Source organism: Solanum dulcamara, chromosome 3, assembly GCF_947179165.1.
Source record: "Solanum dulcamara chromosome 3, daSolDulc1.2, whole genome shotgun sequence".
In the NCBI taxonomy this organism is placed as follows: Eukaryota; Viridiplantae; Streptophyta; class Magnoliopsida; order Solanales; family Solanaceae; genus Solanum; species Solanum dulcamara.
In genome coordinates this window covers 81,102,255-81,116,003 of record NC_077239.1, presented here as the reverse complement: position 1 = coordinate 81,116,003, position 13,749 = coordinate 81,102,255, and the positions used below count along the sequence as shown (strand labels likewise).

The following is a 13,749-nucleotide window of genomic DNA, read 5'->3' as shown; positions in this document are numbered from 1 at the left end:
TATAAATTTAATTTCACTATAGCAATTCAACAAAAAAATATAGTACGATATCATAAACTCTTATCACTCACCAATCAACGTATTTGTAACCTACATCTTCACCGTCAGTCAATCAAATGCCATCTTCTTGTACATTAGTTTTGAGGTGTCAATTGGGAGGGCACTATATATTAAAACAGTATATCTTGGAAATCATTTTGCTTGAAAATCAAATTAGAAAATATTTGACAAGTAAATCGAAACGGAGGGAGTACCAAACAACTTGGGACCAATTAAGTATTTTTCAAAAGCTAGATGGGCTAAATGTTACTTTTCGAAACACAAGGTGTCTAAAGTAAAAAACTAGTACTACTATTTGTTTCCCAATTTCAACTTCAAAATCTGAAGTTCTCAACCCTAGTACCCAATTTCACTGATTCTTCCGGCGGAGCACCACGGGCGCCGCCGTATCCACCGCCACCAGTATACACACTTTCCCCTTCATACCCATATTTTTAAAATGGCAATTAGAGCCATTTCAAGACTAAAAGTTCCTTCTTTGCTCCTTAAACACCTTTCAGTTTCTCCATTACCATCAGTTTCTTCCACCTTAACATCTTCTTCTGCGTGTTGTACATCATGGGTTCCGGAGTTTTCTAGAAGTTCAGTGAGGGTTGTGAGGTGGTACCATGATGGAAGACCGAGAGGGCCACTTTGGAGGGGAAAGAAATTGATTGGAAAAGAAGCACTTTTTGTGATTCTTGGGTTAAGGAGATTCAAAGATGATGAAGAAAAGCTTGACAAGTTTGTTAAAACGCATGTCCTTAGGCTTCTTAAAATGGATATGATTGCTGTCCTCAATGAACTTGAACGCCAAGAAGAAGTCTCTCTTGCTGTTAAGGTAAGCTTTCTAATGCCAATTCGTGTGATTTTTCTTATATCTGTTCATATGGGGAGTTAGTGAAACTGGTAAACAAGAATTGCACAAATAGTAATTTTATTTCTGTGTCCGGGCCAGCTTGTAGGCACCTCGACTGATTCAAATGAGTACACGGGTACTAGGTAACTCTGCCCTCCAGGCTTGAGCAGATGTGAAAAGATCATCTACTATTTTTTCATTTCTATTTCAGAAAGTTTTATTGTTGCATTTAGTAATAGAGGAAGTTATTGCAGTTGGAATTATCATAATAATACAAAGCCGTGATCTTTATTTGTTCCCTTTTAGTGTCTAGGTGCCCAAGTTTAGTTGGATGCGATAAAACTTCTATAGTTTCACTTATAAGGCAGTAGCTGGCAGTAAAGTGCATTCGGTGCTTTAGGATCATCGAGTTTATAATCAATGCTATGTTGATGAGACGTAGGGGAAGTTGCTTATAATAGATCATAAATGATAGAATTGGTCATTAGTGTTCACTGTTCAGTGGTTTTATAATAGATGATTAGATGTAGACTTAAGAAACTATTAGAAGAAGTTTGACATTGATTTAATTCTTGTAATGTTCTGTGATACAATGGACCTATGTAAATAGAACCTCTGTTCAAAAGAAAAGAGATGAGAGCAATCTTGACAACTGAAAATTTGAAAAGAAGGAGAATTACATATGTCAGTTGGTCCTTAATGTGCAAATGTTTGGGGAAAACGCAGATCACCTCCTCCAGTGTTGTTCGATGGCGACTAACATGTGGTATTGAGTTGGTTCAATCTATAATGAGAAATACATGGCAAAGTGAAGGAGACACTTTCACTTGGACTTTTAGAGGATGAGATGTTGCCCCACTAGCACTTGCAGATCCAGTGGAAGGAGAGGAATATGAGCCCTTTCGAAGGGCTAAAGAAAAACTAAGTACATTTGGGGAGTAGCCTCTCATTCCTAGGTTACTTTTAGGCTTTAGTGCACTTATAAGGTTCTAGTTTGTATAGAAAATTGGATTTCATTCATAGAAAACATGTACTTTTGAAAATTCTCTGCTTTTTATTGCAATTCTTGTATACAAATGAGATTTCCCCCTCATTAATAAATTTTTTACTTTATCAAAAAAAAGATAGAAAGTTCTCTTTATGTTCGAGTATGGAAAGGGGAGCCTTTAATGGCTTATAGATAGAAAAACATGGATTCTATACTTTGTTCTTTTTATTGAGAAAGGTAACACGTGGGATTTTACATAAATTTGGTTGTCCTAATACAATGTTGCTATATAACTGTTCTAGAAAATATTTCTTCGTGTTGATAATTGTTGATTTTGTACTTGAGCTGATCACCACAAAGAACGATCAAATGGGCCAAACATGTTTAAATTCTGATGTTGCTGTCGGATATCTGTTTAAGAGGGTGTTTGGATTAACTTATTTAAGTAGCTTTTGGATTTTAAGCTCTTTTTTATTTTTGGAGGTATTTGTAAAAGACAAAAAGTGCTTTTAAGCACCTACTTTTAGGCCAAAAAAGTATAAATAAGCTAAAAGCCAAAAGTTTGGTATGAACAACTTATGACTCTTAGCTTTTAGCTTATAAGCTACTTAAAAAAGGCCAATCCAAACACCCCCTAAGCCTATTCTATTTTCTTCCTTTTTGGTTGAGATCATCCATTTTGAATTTTGAATGTTGATATGCATTCCAATGTCATTTCCAGTTAATTTATCAAAGTTTATTTATTCTCATTAGCTATGCAGTTGGCTTTTCTAGTTTGGGGCATATGGAATGGCATTATCACACACAGCTAGTTGTTTGTATTTCAGGTGTTTTGGGTAATTCAGAAACAAGCCTGGTATCAACCCGATGTCTATCTTTACAAGGACCTGATCATTGCGTTGGCGAGACGGAGAAAGATGGATGATGCAATGAAGTTATGGGAGAGTATGAGAAAGGAAGATTTATTTCCTGATTGTCAGACATTCACTGAAGTTATTAGGGGCTTCTTGAGAGACGGATCTCCTGCAGATGCGATGAACATATTTGAGGACATGAAAAAGTCTCCACACCCACCTGAGGAGCTGCCTTTCAGGGTTTTACTGAAGGGACTTTTGCCACATCCCCTATTAAGAAACAGGGTTAAGCAAGACTTTGAGGAGATTTTTCCGGATCGGCATATATATGATCCTCCAGAAGAGATTTTCGGATTACGTTGAGGTTCGTATGTTTTGTATTTTGCACTAACTTGTTTCATTTTAGGTTGCTCCTTGGTGCTCCTTATTAACTTGCAGTAAGTGGCTTCCCATTAGCTGTTGCATCAACTGCTTATAAAATCTGTAGCTTATCACGCTTATCTCATTGGAAAATTACTTCTCTTCATACTTGTCAAGATAATTATTCTCTGCGTGGCTAGCTTTTTATTCTAGGTGGTTGCAATTTTAAATAATTAAGCAGAATATCAATGTGATACTCTGTTGAGAATTTAGACTTGGTGCTGCTATGAGGCATGTAAAAGTGGGGGCAGGGGAACAATGTGGTGGTCCTTTAGTTTTCATAAGTACATTATCTCTTAGGAGATTATAGAAATTTGTTGTGCCCTGCTTACTGGCACAATCTGGCCTACAGTTCACAAAAATCAGTATTCATAAACGATAACTTTGAACAATGTTCTAGGATTAAAAAACTAGGTTATTCTAGGATCTGAAAAGCTTGCTGGACAAAGGGCTCTTATGATGAAATTAAATGGCCTCGTTCTTTTTGCCTTCCCATTTTTAACCACAGCCCACAGGCACTTTGCTTTAGTCTTAATGTATTCTGGATTTTGTCACTTGAGACTCTAGGAACAATTACCCTTCATGTAGATTAGGTTGTATGATGTTTTTCTGTTAGTGAAGGGCTTTCATTATGTAGGGTTTCTTTGTTCCAAGGGGCAAATATAACCAGAAATTAGGTAGACATTGTTAGCTGTATCTTGTCTATAGCTTATTAGAAAGTTTATTCTCAGCATTGTTTTCTTGCCTGCATTCTGAACAATATCTGAAAAATGGTTAGTACTTTGTTAATATCACTACTTATGATTCTCTCTGTTTTAACTCTGTTCATTCTACTACTCTTCTAATAAATTGCTGGGCGGTATTAGCATTCAGAAGCACCCCTTTGAAAATGAGGAAAGAAAAGATTCTTTTATTATATGATATGCTATATTATCCATTTATTTTTTTCCATTAATGCTATTATGTTATGTTTGCTTATTTTGCCCTTCAATAATACGTGACTGTTTTTGTTTTGTCTCAGGCTTTCATAAAACAGAGCCATACGGTTGTCTTTGTTGCCGCACAAATATTATATTAGTGGAGAGGAGCATGATATCCTGCTTAGGAAAAAGCTTATTCCACCTTGATATCTTGTAGTATCCAAATGCTGATACTGAGTATCCGTGTTTCTTGCTATCCTTTGTCCCCGAATAATATGGAATTTGTCAACGAGTGATTGTTCTTATGGTTTTATTGGACCAGACATGTTGAAGTTCAAGAAATTTATCTTAGGCTCTTCGTCCCGCTGCTCCATTCACATGGGAAAGTTCCAATATTGGTACTAATGTGCACTTGGGAAATAAATTTTCTCATCAATCTCTGGAGTTCCATATTTTTCCTCTTGGGAAACTTGTTCAGAGTTAAGTTATTATTGTTTAGGTAGCTCAATAGTATGTTTTTGTACCTTTTTTTGAGATTTTGGTTGTTGCCATTATAGTTGTAAAGGTGCCTATGACATTTAAAATGTAGAATGATGTTACATTTGGTTACAAAACTAATGACTATACTTGGGCTTATTGCATTTTGTATCACAATTATCAAAGTCCATTTTCTTGGAGACTTTTGGATTATGGCTTAAACACATATTGGTCAATGAAGTGGGTGAAAATCATGATGAGACCAATATTTGAATCCAATCCAAAGCATAGACAAAAATTGTTTAGAGTGATTTTTTTTCATTTGTCCAAGTACTAGTGGATAGAATTTTAATCTATATCTCTACTACTCAAAGGTAATAGAGAATAGTTGAGGTGTGTGCCAGTTCACTTATACAACACAATAATACAAGACACAATAATACAAGAAAGTGTGTCAAATGCTCACATTGGTGGAGTAATCATGCACTATCATTTTGTCATTGCACCATATACTAGCTTGAAAATATGTTACTTGAGTCGAGGGTCTGTAGAGAACAACTTTTCCACCTTCAAAATATAGGAATAAGATTTGTGTACACATCATCTCCAAATTCCACTGAATTATGATTTTTATATTATTGTTACCATATTTTCTTAACACTATAAGAACCATAGACCTTGAAGTTATTGAAAATGAAGATCAAGCGTTACAACAAAACAAGATCTTAAGAATGATTTAGCTTTTCTTTTTTTCCCTCAAGAAAATTATCTTAAAAATTAATGGTCATTACAAGGATAAAATACAATCCCTCAATTTTAGTTCATTTTTATAACACGAAAATAAAATTAATTAAACCCACCTCTCTTCATAAAGGGTGGTAGAGAGATCATTTATCTCTACCAATCTTTTTCAACTATCAATAAAATTTCCATATAAAAGAAAGAAAACAAGAAAAGGACAATGATAATACTCAAGTAAATTTGGGGAAAAAAAGAGGAAAAAAAAAGTTTTTAAAAATAAAACTAATTATGGCTTTGATCTCCTTTTCTATGTCAAGGAGGTCAAATTCTTTTCTTATCAAATTAATCCCTTTAGCCTTTTTCTTTTGCTTAACTCTTCAATTACCTATTGTCAAAGGAAGAATTCAACCTCAACCCTTAAATATTGTTCCTCCAAATCTTGCCAAAGCATGTAACAATAATAATGAATGCATTTCTTGGATTCAAACAGACAGGTCTAAAGACGACCTTGATTCGCTCCAGAAAGCCGATTTAAAAACAATCGGCTTTCTGGCGCTTAAAAAAATCGAGCAGGAGGCGACCAATGTGTCGACAACGGTCCGCATGAAGCTCCTTAACAATAGTGACCAACTATCATCCGATACACAACAAGCCTTAAGTGATTGTAACGATCATTTCATACCGGCTATCGAGCTAATCGATGACGCGGTCGATTCTACCGTTAATGGCGCGTTTAACGATGCAATTAATTATTATACGATCGCGATAACGGATTTCGAAGTGTGTTACCCTCGTCTTAAGGCAATGCGTACCGCTAATTCGGTTGATGTTGATGATTATGTTGATAATCATATTGCTGACGTTGCTAATGCACATAATGTTTTGGTTAAATTTATTCATATTCCTTTAGATATTCTTAAAGTTGTTGCATCTAGTAGCCCACAATAAGTGATTTTATTAATTTCCTTTCTTCTTTGTTATGTTGGAAATATTAATTTAGTAATTATGTGTGTGATTCAACAAATGTTTGTTGTCTCAAATGTATTAATGGGTATGTCATACATAATTTGACATACAATAATTAATATTTATATGTTTGTATAATATTGATCATTCGCGATTCTTCATTTATTGATGGATATGATGGCGGAAAGTGGATTGGTAATAGATTAATAGGAGGTGATTTATCATGCTCAACCAAGAGCCGATCGCTTGTTAGGGACTGTTTTGATACGAGCTTAAATAGAGCTATGTAGTTAGTGAAAATTTATATAGCTAACCTCAACTTATTTGAGATTGATGCGTAATATAATTATTATATATCTTAAATGGGGAAAGAATTATATGTATGATGTGGTTAACACTTAATTGTCCTATAGATCGATAAATTCATCTGAACTATAAATTAATAATATCTAAAAAGGGATAGTGCAAACCGGCACTAAATTCATCTAAATTATCTGTAATACACGTAACCACCACTAAATTCACTTAAATTGTCATTAATGCATCATGTAAAACTTAATTAATTCCCGCTGCTAGGGCCTAGGAGATTACATTTTCTTTTTAATAAAACATTTACAATTGCATATCGTAGAATGAGCGATATTCAATTGCATTTCGATTTATAAGTTGGAGAATTAAGTTAAAATGACAGCAAGTTATAACTTAACAACGATGCTATTTTTTGATAGAAAAATACAAAAAATAATCAAGTATTAGCTATAGAACATAAATGACGAATAAATGCACTACAATAATTATCATTCATTCCAAATTAATAGAGATCGACTATATGAATCTCCAACATGTTTGTATTTTATTTGGACTTGTTTCATTTTCATAATAATTTAGGATTCCTCATACTAGATGACTAGAGGTTGTGGGAAGTAAGTGCAATTTTCGAATATATTGTGGGTCAATCAAACCATAATAAAACAACAAGGGAGTAAAATACAATTAAAAAAAAATAAAAAATCAAAGCTCAAAAATACCCGCTATTTTAGCTGTAAAAAAATATCATTTTTTCCCTCTTTTAGCGAAAATGGAAACTCAGATCTCCGGCGAATCAGACGATTGGGATCGACCTTTTACAGAAGAAGAACTCCAAGAAATCGATGCTGCATTTCAATCAGCTACTAAGAGAAGAAACGATTCCGCAGATGTTGCCGCCGCCGGCGACGAATCTCATCGTAAAAATCGCCGGAGATTGCCGGAATCACTTTTTTTTTATCATCAACAAAATGAAGCTTCTAATTCTTCGTTGTTATCTCCTTGCACTAGAAATCGGTCTAAGTGTAGTTATTCGTATCGTTCTTCTAATCAAGGTGACTATTTCTCCTATCTGTTTGTCAGATTGTAGTAAATTGTTATTCAGGAAAAAAGATTTTTCCTTTTTTTTGTAGCAGCCAAGTTAGTGATGCAATACCCGGAAATGGCTTTTAAAGGACGTGTTATATACAGCAGAACTATTAAAGAGGTGGAGAAATCTGCAGTAGAGATGTTAAAGTTTGTTGAGGAAAAGAAAAGGAAAGAAGGGCATGTTGCTCTTGGATTTGACATTGAATGGAAGCCCACTTTTAGAAGAGGTCAGTTCACTACTGAATTTTGCAAACTATAAGGGGAATTCTTGAATAGTTCTATCAGTCTTTCAATGTGTACTAGCTTTCAAATTTATTTTCTTTCTTTAACTTTTCACTATACTAAGTTTCATTTGAGGGGGTGTTTAAATGGCATGTTGTTAGAAAATGTGACATTTATTGAAGTACCATCTCACTAGGTGGATGTGATCATACCAACACTAACACACTGGTTCCCATCAGAATTCCAATAGTAATAGGATGAGTGAGCCTTGAGAAATCATCGTGTTGCATCCCTCCTTTCCAAAAAAAAAAACATCCCACTAGGTCAAAAAGTTATATAGTGTTGTGACACCTGGTGAATTTTTCTGGAAGGCTTTGGATTATTTTGTTTTTCTTGAGCAGAGGTCTATCTAAAACAACCTCTCTACCTTTGAGGTAGGGGTAAGGTCTGTATACTCTCTACCCTCTCTAGATTCCACTTTGTGAGACTACATTGGTTATTTTGTTGTTGTTTTTGTTGTATACTTGATTTTGTGGAACTTACTAGATGTGGTGTTGTCTTCAACAACAACAACCACTGCTATTCTTCAATCTCAAGTTAGTTGGGGTTGGATATATGAATCTCCAATACCATATAACTTTATCTGCAGTTGTTTGCTTGGAGCAATGAGAGTGTATAGACAAAAGTCATGAAAAGTACATCCAGAATATGCTGACGATTGACAGATTAATTAGATATGTCTACCAAAAGTTTCTTTATGTACTTACGGTGATTAAGACTTTTTTTCTCTATTATTGTTTCTCCTTAAATATATGATTGAGAGGTTGCCTTTTGTTTTAGTTATCACTTGCGTAATTAATTGGATTTCTGCTTCATTTCCCTTGTGTTAAATGGAATGTTGTAAGTTATAGTGATTACAGAATAATAGGTGTTCTCTTCAGGTGTGCCACCTGGGAAGGCTGCTGTTATGCAGATATGTGGTGACAAGGGTAATTGTTATGTTTTGCATATTATCCACTCTGGAATCCCTCAAACTCTGCAATCTCTTCTTGAGGATCCAACTATTGTGAAGGTTGGCACTTTGTTCACTTTTTCTGGAACATTTATCAAACAATGAATTATAATAGGACATGGCTTCTTAACTTTATAGTTTTTGAACAAACCTAGGTGGGTGTTTGCATTTCAAATGATGCTTACAAAGTTCTCCAAGATCACAATGTAGCTGTAAAGGCTTTGGAAGATCTTTCTGAACTTGCCAACAAAAAGCTTGACGATCCCAAGAAGTGGAGTCTAGCATCACTAACTGAGAAGCTTCTTGCCAAGCAGGTCTTTTGGTTTCTGATTCAACCGTTTATATTCTGTTTCTTTATTTTGTGCATTTCCTTTCCGCTTTTGGGAGGGGACAGAGGGGTAATCCGGGACTATTTTCTTGCCTGTCCCAATTAGTTTCATATCAATAGACTGATTTTTCTTAGTTGACTTGTTAAGGTATGTAAAAAGAAATTCAAACTTGCAACTTTTTTAAAAAGTGACCAATTAAAAATGCTACCTCATCTACTGGACATAATATTAGAATGTAAAGTCTTTTTTTTTTTTGAAACTGAATCAGCCAGTAGTATTCACTGAATTGGAGCAAAATTCGGAAGTTCTAAAACAAGATTCCACCAAATCCCAAATCACAAAAGAACCGGTGTTGTGCTTTTCTTGGTAGAGACTGTTGCAGACAAACAAAAGTCTGAACCAAATCTCCCCTCAACCCCCAAAACCATCCAAAGTCCTGCTTTGTCTCTTGAGGCATGCATAACACCCATAGCAGTCACCGTCTTTCTCTTAGCATGCTCAGTGTAAGTAACAGCATCAGGAATTACATTCTCCAAGAAGTTCTTGAGCACCCCACGAGTCTCCTCATAGATAAGCTCACTGATACGCTTCACTCCTCTATGTGCCAAACGCCTACTGGCTGTATACCTTGAATGTTATCACGGAGGACCTTACGGTGTTGCTTTACTCCTCCTTTTCCCAATCCTTTTCATCCCTTTTCACGACCCAACATTTTTGATCAACCTTTAGTTCTTCTGAATTTGGAAGCTTGTGAATCTTGAAGTGATTGTAAAATCTTGCTGGACAGAGAATTTGTCTAATTACTACATTCACTATGTTGTGCTGCACTCCAGATCTTTCTAGTTGTTCTTTTCTTCCAATTAAGTGTGAGATTCAATTGTGATTTTCTATTTATTGCAGCTCCCTAAGCCAAGTAAAATCAGGTTGGGGAATTGGGAGGCTAATGTGTTATCCAGGGACCAACTACATTATGCTGCTACAGATGCCTTTGTTTCCTGGTACTTGTATCAGGTCAGCAGCAAGAATCATTGGTCAATCACCATTTCATTATTTTTTCTCTCTCCCCTGTTGGTATTAATCTCTTTTTACATCACAGGCACTGAAAAGCCTTCCAGAGATTGTTGATAACAAAGAGTGAAGACGGGTTCCTTGGCCGGTGAAGGATCTTGTTGCTGAGGAGAAATGCAGCCTGAACTTCATTAATCTAAAGTACGCTCTACTCGAGCTTTAGCCATGGCAGCTACTCCATCCAATTATAGTATGTAAAGTTCCATTTCTCACATTTTTATGCAAGTCCTTGTTACTGAATCATAATTGTAAAACCTCATGATAAGTTAAATCGCTCTAGGTAATGCTGCTGTTGTAAAATAGATAAAACCCTCTACATGATTCTTACAATGTAATAGCCCCGAGGACTTTGGTTCAATGGTAAGAGTGCAGCCTTGATGTTTGAATAGATCTTGAACTTCACTTTTCTGAGGTTTGATTCTTCCTCAATCCTTCTGTTCTTCAGGATATTCTCTCCTCTTAGTATTTGAAAGAAAGTAAATGAAAAACAGGAGATGTGTCTCCAAGAGGATGACTGAGTAGTTGAGGCATAAGGGTAACAATATAAAGATCTCAAGTTCGAACCTTCAGCTACAACATTTACTATGAGCCTATTGTTTAACTTTGTCTGACAGATTTACCTGATATCTGTGCTAGTTGTCTAACAGATTTTTCGCTTGATTGATCAAGGTGAGCACAAATTTGCATACACCTATCATAAACATGAAATGACTATTTGCAATTTTGCATGGTTACTTTTAAAGTCCTCAGTTTTTCATTAAATTTCAATATCCAACAATTCAACAATAAACAATACTTTCATTTCCACAATGATTCAGCAAACATGTATATGTAATCTCTCAAGAGTATTATGTTTGGACCTCCTATTGTGACACACAGGCCCAATCCACACCTTGTATTTCTACTTTGGGTTGGGCCTGTAATTAGCTTCATGGGCCAATTCGTTGGTGTACGCGTTAGACATTATAGCCCATTGTTGATTTTCCTTCCAGTCTTCTTTATAAAATAAATAACACAACAACATATTTAGTGAAATTTCACGAGTAGAATCTGACGAGGTGGTGTGTATGTTTTACTCCTATCTTGTGAAGATAGATAGCTTGTTCTCGACATATCATCAGCTCAGATAAAGGATATCAAACAATATAACAAGGAAATATAGTAGTATAAAAGTCATGATATAATGTAGAAAAGAACATTAACAACAAATATTACGAATATCGAAGAAGCGAGAAATCAACATGAAGTAATATTAGGATAGTGAGAGAGTCATAATAATAATACTGATAAGAGAAACTAGACAATACTCGACTATAAACTACCTACTAATATTTTACCCTAATACTTGACCTTCATATCCTCCTATTAGGGTCATGTCTTAGATAAGCTACATATGCGCCATGTCCTCCTGTAATCACCTGTCTCTTATACTTCTTTGGTCTTCCTCTACCTCTTCTCAAACCCATCATATCCAACTTCTTCATTGAGGCATCTGTACATCTCTTCTTCACATGTCTGAACCATCTCAACCTTGTCTTTGCTTTCCTCCATTTTTACATCTCATGGAATTTATCAAGAGCAAATAGGGGAAAAAAACAGTACATAAGTGATTGTGATATGTGAGATCTTGGCAACTGAAAATACTTTTGTCTTTTCTTTTTTCTTTCAAAAAAGTCGAAATTGACTTAAGAAAAGAAATACGTTAAAAAGATGATAGCCACTGAGATTAATGACTTATTAATCCATTGCATGTGGGTGGGCCTTTTGTGTACTTGGATTTGTTCATATTCCTTTTTCATCCAATCCCCTCACCAACATATACCAAAATAAATGAAGATTGTGATATTGATATTTAGTAGGGGGAATTACAACATCTCTTTTCCTTTTCCTTTTTTATGTTAAACATTTTCCTTATTATTTTTTTATTACATAGGGTACCGCTAGAGGGGAAGAAGAAGGGGGTAGCGAGAATCGAGCTCACACTTATTATGAGGGAGACTCCCGACTCATCAATATCATTAAACTCTAAATATTGTGTTGTAGATAAAAAATTCAAGTGATTGTTAGAAAAAATTGCGGGGACAATGGTTATGCAAAATGTAAATTGAAATATAATACTACCTTCACCTAGTAAATGTGACCGAATGAGATAGTGTAAATACTTATCGACACCTGATATTTAAACCAATTTATATGCTCTTTTATCATTAAACCATAGTTTATTACTAATATGTATTATTATAAGAACTAGGTGACAACGGTAAAATCTTCCTTCTTTTTTTTTTACAATACAACCTCTATATTAATATGATCCTTGCAACGAAGAAATAAAATTAGCCATAAGAGAAATAAAAAAAGAAGCTAAATTTACTTAATATTAGAATAGAATGATGAAAAAATCGAAAAATAATACGTGAGTATTTCAATCAATTAACAATGTTAGAAACAAAAGTCATCATATACGTAGTCTTCTCCATGTCATGGACAAAAAAGTTTGGCACATAAGTCTATAAAATAAAATATATGTTAAGAAAGTAAAATTCAACTCTTAATTGGTCAACAAATTACAATATCAATCATTTTTCTCTCAATTATATCCGTGTTGAACAACCAAGTGAGTCTCAATTACAATGAACTAGAACCATATAATTAGAAAATTTTACTAGCGACGACTTATTTATCAATCGACTAACGATGATATTTATAGCTAATTTTGGACAAGTTATTCTTATGTCATATGTACTTTTCTTTTGAATTTTAATATACATGTACATAGTGATTTAAAAAATTCTCTACTTTCATGAGGTAGTGATAAGATCCGTGTATACTTATTCTTTCTTTACTCCACGTAGTAAAATTTCACTGAATATGTTGTTATTGTATAATTCTAATTTTATTTAACCCTACTATAATATTAGTCTTATTTTTTTGTCTTTTTGAAAAAATCAATTGATTGATTTCTTCAAGTGGACAGAAGATAATTGATTAATGAGAAAAGTCTATTTCAAGAACCAACACAAAAAGAAACAAAACAAAAAAATAGTAAGGGACGTTTCTCTCACATTTATAAACGTGTGGGTCAATGTGTAGGGAATGTAATTCAACTATACATAGAACTTATAGTTCATGAAATGACATTAAAACCCCATAAGGTTCATGAAATTACAACAAGAAGGAATAAAAGTATCTTGTGGACTATAATAGTCCTCTGCCGACATATTTTCGTGGTCGTGTGTATATTAATGATGATAGGTGATAAAAAATAAAATAAAATGATATATATTATATATATATATATATATAAAAGGAATTTGGACATCCTAGCTTTGTCGTTTTGCTTGTTTTGTTTACATTTACCTAATGAAACGACATTTCTTACTAAACTTATTTTTCTCAATCGACAAAAGCTATCGTGGAGCAATAAGTATTTTTTTTAAAAGTTTTTAGTTAGAAGTTTTT

The 13,749-nt window shown here is 34.3% G+C and overlaps 2 protein-coding genes and 1 pseudogene across 3 annotated transcripts; 2 read left to right on the top strand and 1 right to left on the bottom strand.

Annotated features, from left to right (window-relative positions):
• The first annotated feature begins 368 nt into the window (after positions 1-368).
• Positions 369-4,694, top strand: LOC129883300 (protein THYLAKOID ASSEMBLY 8-like, chloroplastic). The gene is made up of 3 exons (XM_055957950.1): positions 369-880; positions 2,714-3,104; positions 4,182-4,694. The coding sequence occupies exons 1-2, from the start codon at positions 500-502 to the stop codon at positions 3,101-3,103; spliced, it is 771 nt and encodes a 256-aa protein (XP_055813925.1). The 5' UTR covers positions 369-499; the 3' UTR covers position 3,104; positions 4,182-4,694.
• A 2,620-nt stretch (positions 4,695-7,314) lies between these two features.
• Positions 7,315-10,719, top strand: LOC129883298 (3'-5' exonuclease). Of its 2 annotated transcripts, none has more exons than XM_055957948.1 (6): positions 7,315-7,625; positions 7,707-7,886; positions 8,823-8,953; positions 9,049-9,207; positions 10,123-10,233; positions 10,319-10,719. In XM_055957948.1, exons 1-6 carry the CDS (start codon positions 7,343-7,345, stop codon positions 10,358-10,360), a joined length of 906 nt encoding a protein of 301 aa, XP_055813923.1. In that variant the 5' UTR covers positions 7,315-7,342; the 3' UTR covers positions 10,361-10,719. The 2 variants fall into 2 exon arrangements, with proteins under 2 accessions (XP_055813923.1, XP_055813922.1); XM_055957947.1 differs by having other exon boundaries at positions 7,323-7,625; positions 7,704-7,886.
• Positions 9,634-10,114, bottom strand: LOC129883299 (histone H4 variant TH091-like; annotated as a pseudogene).
• Positions 10,720-13,749: the final 3,030 nt, after the last annotated feature.

Excerpts from the sequence above, each read along its gene's own strand:
- LOC129883300 (XM_055957950.1), top strand. The coding sequence starts at position 500 with ATGGCAATTAGAGCCATTTCAAGACTAAAAGTTCCTTCTTTGCTCCTT. Across the intron at positions 881-2,713 it reads AAGTCTCTCTTGCTGTTAAG|GTGTTTTGGGTAATTCAGAA; the intron begins GTAAGCTTTCTA and ends TTTGTATTTCAG.
- LOC129883298 (XM_055957947.1), top strand. The coding sequence starts at position 7,343 with ATGGAAACTCAGATCTCCGGCGAATCAGACGATTGGGATCGACCTTTT. Across the intron at positions 8,954-9,048 it reads AGGATCCAACTATTGTGAAG|GTGGGTGTTTGCATTTCAAA; the intron begins GTTGGCACTTTG and ends GAACAAACCTAG. Across the intron at positions 10,234-10,318 it reads TTTCCTGGTACTTGTATCAG|GCACTGAAAAGCCTTCCAGA; the intron begins GTCAGCAGCAAG and ends TTTACATCACAG.